General features: G+C 44.7%; 1 protein-coding gene across 1 annotated transcript in view; it reads left to right on the top strand.

Annotated features, from left to right (window-relative positions):
* Positions 1 to 6707, top strand: part of skic3 (SKI3 subunit of superkiller complex) — a 26076-nt gene extending 19369 nt beyond the window's left edge. Inside the window, exons 35-41 of the mRNA XM_080003863.1 lie at positions 462 to 590; positions 788 to 912; positions 1276 to 1452; positions 2769 to 2921; positions 4768 to 4898; positions 5637 to 5766; positions 6387 to 6707. Of these exons, the coding sequence (XP_079859989.1) occupies positions 462 to 590; positions 788 to 912; positions 1276 to 1452; positions 2769 to 2921; positions 4768 to 4898; positions 5637 to 5766; positions 6387 to 6467 (926 nt within the window). The 3' untranslated portion in view covers positions 6468 to 6707. The remainder of the gene's footprint in view (positions 1 to 461; positions 591 to 787; positions 913 to 1275; positions 1453 to 2768; positions 2922 to 4767; positions 4899 to 5636; positions 5767 to 6386) is intronic.
* Positions 6708 to 8784: the final 2077 nt, after the last annotated feature.

Below are 8784 nucleotides of genomic sequence, written 5' to 3'. Positions count from 1 at the left end.
TGTTCCTTTGGATTTCAGTGACTATGACTACTGCTCTTAAACTCATCTCTAGATCTGTCACAATATTTACATAATCGCCTGATAGCAAATGTTTGAGCCGATTGTGATCATTTTGTAAAAATCCTTGGATTCAACAATCGTATCTTTCCATTCACATTTAAGAGGAATTTTAAGCCAATGTGAGAAATGTTGCAATGCCTAGAATGCATATTTGCTGTTTCATCAGAGTTGGGGAAAATTCAGTCTCCTGTTTTTATGTTTAGCATGTTTAATTCCATAAGGTGTATGTGTATTATTACACTATTATGGACTTATACCTATATTAGTGACATAAAATAAACAAAAAAGACAATACAATTCTTGATAGCAATCAAATTATTTGAGGATAAACTGTAAAAAAAAACAAAAAAACCCCCCGAAAACTTCATGATCATCACCGTTGTTCTCCTCTCTCCCCTCAGATGACCCGGCTGCATGGGCGGGGTTAATGGCCGCCTGTCACACAGAGAACACTTCCTGTTTCCTCTCGGGCGCCGCCCCTCGCAGACAAGGCTTGGAACGGACGCTGATGGCGGTCGTTTCCGAGAAAGGTGGCGTCACTTGACTTTTGGGGGCAGGTTGCTCTCAAATTTCCCTCAAGGTGAACATGTAATCCAAACTTCTCCACCTGACGTCTGTGTGTCTGTGTGTCTGTGTGTCTGTGTGTCTGTGTGTCTGTGTGTCTGTGTGTCTGTGTGTCTGTGCGTGTGTGTGTGTGTGTGTGTGTGTGTGTGCGCGCCCGTCCCAGTGTGCGGCATGGAGGTGATAGAGCGCCCCCTAGCGCAGGCTCTGGAAGCCTGGGTGCTGCAGCAGGCGGTGGCGGGCCTCACGCTGGAAGGGAGGCTGGAGGAGGCAGAGGCGCTGTGCTCACAGGTGGGTGGGAAGAAAAAAAACCGGAACGTGCGTGGTTCCGTGGAGCCCGTCAATTCGATTCGCTGATGACTGTTCCCTGTGACTTCTTCACCCCCAACACTCATCTGCCATTACAAATTGAGTTCAGGCGATGAGAGCGTTGGTCTACAGTATCTCCTCCCTCTCTGGCTGTCTGACTCTCTCACTCACCCCCTCTGTTCGCCTCTTTCGGCTAATCCTTTGTGTTATTATTCCTTTGCTTAAATTGCTTCTTTTTTTTTTTTTTAAATAATAATAATTCCGAAGCGGCACCAGACAGAAGCTGACATGGATCACGTGTCTTCAGTACTGAATATATAAAATGTGTGATTTCCGCTCTTCCAGGTGCTGAGTGTCTCCCCGGAGCACCCAGCGGTGGTGCTGTCACTCAGACGGGTGCAGTGCCAGCGCCTCCTGCTGGCCGCTGCCCGCGGTACTACACCCGCAACTCTTCCAGACTCGGCACTGGAGCAGCTCAGCAGCGCCGTGATGGCCAACCCCACCAATCTCGGGGCGTGGCACGTGAGTCCCGGTGCCCACGGGCTGTAACAGTATCTAAAAAAAAAAAAATGATTACATTGATTTAGCTAAAATCAATGCCCTAAATTGTATGAAGTCTGTATAAGTCAATTTTTTTTTCCCGATATATTGGAAAACAACGATGATCGTTGTAATATCTCTAGGTCGTCCTCGTCTGAGGACGACCTAGAGATATTAAATTGTTTGCTTCCATTGAAATGCACAAAGGTTGCAATCACCTGGCCAGTATATCAATATAATACCAGTGTTGTCGTATGATATTCGATTTTGTCTGGGCTTTGGGTTTCATAATTATTGCGTTATAGTTAAATGTTATCTTTAAGGCTGCATTACAGTAAAGTAACAGTTTTCTGAACTTGATAGACTATTCTAGCTGTCCTTATCAACGCTCTACCTGCTTGGTCATAATATCCACATTACTAATGATTGTCTCTGAAATATCTTTGATTGGAAGCACCGACCGCCATCCCCAAAACACGATCAAATATCTCGGTATTCGTCAAAAGAAATTGTGATTTTGAAAATGTCGCCCAGCCCTAAACTCCATTACATCCTTTTACACAAAGCTGATGTATGAACTACAGTGAAGACTGAATGAAAAGGTTCCCAGTTCATCACCAAAATGTCTTTTTCTCACTGAATATAAAAGCAGTGCCAGTGTTTCCCACTCCTTTCTGAAAGGTTTCGACCTTCTTGCACCGCTATCATCGGATATGTTTTGCTGCTAACTAGGACCCGGTGGAGACGACGTCCTTCACCTCCTGCTGATAAACTGAGCTAATAAAATTCTTTAGTGCGTCCTAGCCGAGACCTCGGAACGGTCCTTCACATTAAATCGCGGTAGCCAGCAGGAGGCCAGTGACATGTACCATTCTCCATTGTTCAAGCCTCAGGCGTGTGAAGGAAATCTACCCACGGTTCAGGACACAACATATAAGGATGCCAGCGTGTTGACACAAGCAAGGAGTTGGGAAATTGCGTTATAATTTGAAATATTCCGCATGGTTATTCTGTATTGCAACATTTCTGAATCACCATCTAAATATAGCGAGACAGCCAGGTCTCGCGAGACATTTTCATCGCATAGCACAAGAGGTTTTTGGGTTTTTTGCTTCCTACCATTCCCCTCCATTCCCCCACCTCCTTTCCCCTCTCTGCTCCTCTCACGTTGCCTCCCCCCTCGCCATCTCCTGCCCTTGTGTCTCCCACATCCGTCCTTCCCTTTGTAACACCTGTTCTCTCCTCCCCTCTCTCTCTCTGTTATCCCTCCCTCTCTTCCCTCTCATCCCTTCCCCCAGTGGCTGGCGGAGGTGTACCGCAGTCAGGGTCTGCTGGTCCAGGCGGTGGTGGCGTACCGTCGGAGCCTGCAGCTCGCCTCGCAGCTCGGCCTGCACAGCAGGCAGATTGCTTGCCTGCTACAGCTAGCGCTGCTGGCCCTGGGACCGTGCATGGTAAGGGTCTTTGGAGGGTTTAAAATAAAATGAGAAGTATAATCCCGAAAGATATTCAGACTCTGAGGAAGTGCAAAGCATGGAGCTTGAACCTACAGCTTGAAACTACATTCTAAAGGAAATGTTTTTCTTCACTGCAGTTACTCATCGTGATTTCCTTTCTACTTAGCTTATAGATAGTACCCAAAACAAAGTTCCACAATATCTTGGTCTGAAGGTGGGGCTTGGTGAGTGTTTGTTTGGAAAAGATAGAGGAGACTTGGCGACTTGAAAGACTTCCACAACAGTATCACAGGGATCAAAACAAAGCGGAACCAGCAGCATCTCGTATCCTCATAAGGCCACACTGGCAGGAACAAGGCCACAGGGCTTGGGAGCTGGGTAAATAAACAGACGCAGGAGCATCGGAAGAGTAGCCGAGGCCATGTCAACGGCACGAGGGTTCAACCTTGCCTGGGTCCAGACCGCTGAGTCCACCCACTCCAGCGAGTCGACAGATTCTTCTGGTCTGGCATCGTGACGTGAAACAGCGGTTTTTCTCGGTTGAAAAATGAGCGGTCTAATGACCCACATGGGGGGGGAACTAACGATGAGCCGCTCAGCGCCACAGGCGGGACCCGCGCCACTGTCGAGCTGTGCGCCGCCCGCAACCAAGGAGGAGTACTAGAAAATAGACATCATGGTTTGTTTTTACTTCGCTCCGCTCCACTCTTAAAACCCTGGCAAAACCAGTATGTAGCAGGGATGCAACAGTGCAGTGGGCTCACGGTTCGGTATTCATCACGGTTTTTCGGGACATGGTCACGGTATGGTTTCGGTATCTTTATATTTAAGAGAAAAAAAAAAGTGTAAATGTTTTTTATAGTAGTCTGCCACAAATAACTAGTTTCACACTGTGTGTATGACTGTGGGAGGAGGAGGGGGGGCTTCAAGTTCATTCGTGGGTTGTTATAATTTGCATAAATTAATCTGATTGGAGGGGAGGTGTCCAGGATAGTGGATAATTCAAATATTAATTTCCGCAAATTATTTTTTATTTATTTTATTTATATATTATTTTAAAAATGTTTCACAATATTAAAAAAACAAAAAACTAAACAGTACTAGTGTTAGTTATTTTTTCACACCTAAATAATAATAATAATAATCGTAAAATAACTTATTTAAGCCTTCGCTTTGTCAACCTGGGCGCGCTCCTTTTCAGCCCGGGCACCTCCCCGCGAGGGAGGAGCATCTCTTACATAGAGGGGGGGCATTTACCGGCGGCAGGAGACGGCAACTGAAACAAACAACACGACATAAACCTGTAAAACGTGACCAAAAAAACCCAACGGCTCATCACCCAGCGAGACTCGGTTCCCATCGTTCCGCCAAAAGAGCCGTTCAAAAGAACCGGATCGTTTGTGTTTCTACTGAAAAATCGCGGCGCTTCACGCAGTCGGAGAGAAGAATGTATAGAAATGCTGCGCGGCTCCGCGCTGACCCCGCGTGGCTGACGTGGTCTGTGGAGCTGCAACAGTGGATTCAATAGGAAGCAGAACTTACGGCGCATCCAGTCGACTTCTGCCATGACACCGTAATAGTTCACGTGTGCGTCTTGAAGTGCAGGGTGCACGGTTCCATAACACACCGTGCGCCGTTGCAACCCTAGCATGTTACCACGTCTACACCAGAGGAAGCTTCAGACTGGAAGGGTGCAGTGCTCCCAACTTTGAAATAAGTCTCTTTTTACCTGGTCTTTGTTTTGTGGACTTTGATCTTTCATTTTGACCTTTTTTTTTTTTTTTTTTTTAAGCTAAAAATACCTCCATGAGTACGTTATGTTCTCTGGTTTCCTCCCTGCCAGGCCGGACTCCCTGGTGCTGACTGGCCGGCCTTGGTGCTGGAAGCCACCGCCGAGGTGATGAAGCTGGGCCCTTCCCCGATGGCGCTCCTGTTCCAGGCTCTGCTTCACTTCGCCACCAAGATGACGGCCAGGTCAGTACCCCGCCCACCGTCTGTCGCTTCCGCCGCTTCCAAACGCGCACGTGGTCTGCTGGTTTGATCTAAACGGCACATGTACTCACAGCTGAACAGACACAATAAAAGACACTTTACATGCACAGTGTGCACACCCCCCAAGCATGCCTTTTATACAGTCAATACACTTTAAAACTCAAAAGATCCACGAAACTCAAAGTCATCACATGTGGAACTAATAATGTCCTGTCGCAGGCACGACATCATTAGTTTTCAAATGAAAACGAATTATGTCCTGTCACAGGCACGCCATCATCAGTTCTAATTTGAAAATTCCAGTAGGAGAAAACAGAACGAATGAGGAACAATTCTATGATTCTGAAGGGGACTTGTGTCTAGGACTTCTTTGCATTTTGCAGCTGATCAGCACCACTTTGACAGTGATCGTGTGTGTGTGTGTGTGTGTGTGTGTGTGTGTGTGTGTGTGTGTGCGTGTGCGTGTGTGCATACAGATCATTACCCAGCAAGACCTGGTTCCCTTCGTTCCTACAAAAGAGTGTTTCTATTGAAAAGTAACGTAGCTGCACGCAGTTGGGAAAAAAAATTAGAAATGCCGCTTGTGTGTCCGTGTGTAAATATGTATGTGTGTAAATGTGTGTGTATGCGCGCTTCGGGTTTGTACGGCATAGACGGTGATGGATTATCTCTGTGTCCTACTCCATCGTGCTCATTGATCCCCGTGGACGTCGTCCCCAGGGAGACCCGGCGTCTGCTGGAGCGGCTGGCCTACGCCTCCTCCCAGGAACACCCGGTAGGCGTGGCGCGGGCCGCCGCCTGGTACCTCCTCAGACACCTGCACGCCAAGAACGACCAGGAGCTCATGGACGTAAGGACGGCTTCACCGGCTCACCATAACCTGCTGCGGAAGGGTTGGGAAATGTGAAATGCCGCTTTGAGCAACATGATCCCACTGAGAATGTGGGGAGTTTAGGTTCAATTTCAAGCCAAATCGATAACAGTGGTCGTCACCGCTTTGACTGTTATTTGGTCAAATAATTGACCTGTGAACACATCCTTTGTGTACTTTGCACTTCTATGTTCCAAGAAGCATAGTCAGCATTGGCAGTATATATTGGCATATTATAGGAGCTAATGAGAGAGACTGTCCATTATTGTTTACTGCTCTATGGTTGCGGTCTATGGATGGACCAGGAACGAGGGTTTCCATGGAAACTACTAAATGGCCCTAAAATATTGAGGATTTTTATTTGAGAATTAAAACAACAATTGCCTCAAGTAGTTCAAGACTTTTTCTTGTTAAAGATAAATAAGAAATAATTTGCTGAGGAATGATTTTGATCCTTAAGTCTCCCAAACGGAAATTGAGTATCTATTTTTTAACAAATTGTTTAATTATTATTATTATTATTATTATTATTAATATTAATATTTATTTATTTACTTTCATTCCACTAATAGGGAACATTTCTCCTCATGCTTTTCTAGAAACTTCTGGAACACGCCAAAATGAATGGAGACCAACGGCTGCAGGACTTTTATTTGCTGCTCACCTCCTCATCCTCCTGAACCACACTCCAAACTGCGGATCAATTACTGTACTCATCGCCTTAAAATATCATCTAGAGCGTTCTATAACATGCATCATGCCAAACCCCAATAAAGCCTTTTTTACTCCGACAGAGAGGGGAGAAAAAAAAAAAAGTTTGTTTGTTTTTTTTTTTTTTTAATGCAAACGATAATGCTGAGCTGAAGCCCGTAATAAGAAGTTACCGCATTAATATTTGGTGATGCTTGTATAGAGCAGTGTGTGCCGTGAAAATGTTTCAAATTCTGCTCAAAATAAATCATGGAAACTGACACTTGTGTTGCAAGATCAAAATTGCAAGGTTGTACTTATTGATGGAATTCATCATTCCCAGCCTGATTTGCAGCACTTTGTTCATCAGACAATAAGGGAACAAAAATATTTACTGAGAGGGAATGTGATGTTCTTCATCATGTTGCACAGATTGGTTAGTTCAATTGGTTCGAGGGTCGTGGGGTCGATCCCCGTACTGGCCACTGCCACTTATTTATTTAATTAATTTTAATTATTTATTTTTAATACTTTGTATATTTGGTAATTTTTCTTTTATTCTTTAAATTATTCGGTTTTTGTTTTTTTCAGACTGTTAAGCCTTTTTTTTTTTTTTTTTATCGCACCAGTCCATTTGGACAATGACAGATTCCTCATTCAGGTAAATGCACCTGGTGGAATAAACACATTCTGATTCTGATTGTGAAAGTGAAATGTTTATTGGGAATTTAGACTTAAATCAGTTACCACAACGCTGAAATAGTAACATCTAGATGTCCCTGGTTCGAGTTTTGCTTTAGTTTACATTATTTATTTGTGTGGTAGGTTGTTTAAATTAGATCTAGCCCAGATCAGGGGGGGTTCTCAGACATTTTTCAACCCTTATATGAGAGAAAATAAACGGAGGAGCCCCTCACGTATGTCCCCAAAATAATTAGATATTAGGCCTGTTTCACACTTAAACATAGGTCAAAGCAAAGGAAATGCATTAGAAATGTTAGTAGTGCACCATTTCAGAAGACAGACTATAAAAATAATGTATCCAAGTCAATGAACTTCATGTGCCTGGTCGGACACTAGGACCCAGCGGCAGCCCAGCGTTAATTGAACACAGGGCAGAGGTCAATCTTTATGGTTAATGAGCAAAATATGGCCGTGGCTGCCAGCCCCTGCATACCGGGTCAGTAGGGCGTGGCCCAGGTAATGTGTCATAGATGTTGTTGTGTTGTGGTTATGATTGTGACTGTTGGCAGTCTTAAGCGCTGATTACTGTTTATGTCTTATTCACGTATTGTGGCACCACCAGAGTGAACACCCCACCACACCGACTCGCACGGAGCGGGTCGTGTGGTGGGGTGTTCACTGGTGGTGTGCTCCTGGTGAGTTTGGCCGTTTTTTTTTTAAATTTGTGTTATTTTGGGTTTTTCCTTTTATGATTTACATGATTATTTACCATTTTCTTAATCACATATAGTATACTTCCCACACCCCCTTGCTGTGGTATCATTTAATGACATATATATATATATATATATATATATATATATATATATATAGAGCCTGTGCTGTCAGCGGCCTTGACATGGTATTTGTATGCCATTGCATCAAAGACAGGATTAATCTGCAACTAGAGTTGAAATTCTCAACCTGCAATGCAACTCTTTATTAATCATCAAGCACTGCTTGCAAAACTATGTCCTGTGGACGACCTGTGGGATGACAAGAGCGCTGCTTTTTTATGACAGACCTCCACCAATCCCCCTCTTTGGAGAGCGATCTTACCGTGTTTTGGTCTATAAACAACTAATCATCCTTACAACTCCGGGAGGGGGAGAATCACCACGGGCGAGATGGATAAACATAGAAACAAACAACATGTGCGCGGAAAAACAAACATAGAAATGTCAGACAACATGCATCGACAAAACAGAGTTAATGAAGTCCAGGAAAACTGGAACAGCAATTCAGCATGTGGCCTCTTCCTGAAATGTGTGTGTGTGTGTGTGTGTGTGTAAATGGCATGTTGCCCCACACTGCCTGTGGTACCGTTGTAGGTGTCCCCCTCCCCATCCCAACAGGGCGTGGCGTAGTCGGTAAGCCCTCGTCTTGTCACATTAACCGGGAGCATTGTTGCTACAAGACAAAAACAAACCCAGATCAAGAGAAATGTACTGAAGACGGGTTGGGATCGTTTCGTCTAAAAGGAGATGATTACATAACATGTATACAGAATGTGAAGTTTGAGCGTTGCTGTGGGCTCTGGTCGCCATTTTTGGAGGGATCCCTTCCATTCCCTTGCATAGAGAG

Source organism: Zeus faber (assembly GCF_960531495.2).
Source record: "Zeus faber genome assembly, chromosome: 7".
NCBI lineage: Eukaryota > Metazoa > Chordata > Actinopteri > Zeiformes > Zeidae > Zeus > Zeus faber.
This window is presented reverse-complemented; position numbering and strand designations above follow the sequence as displayed.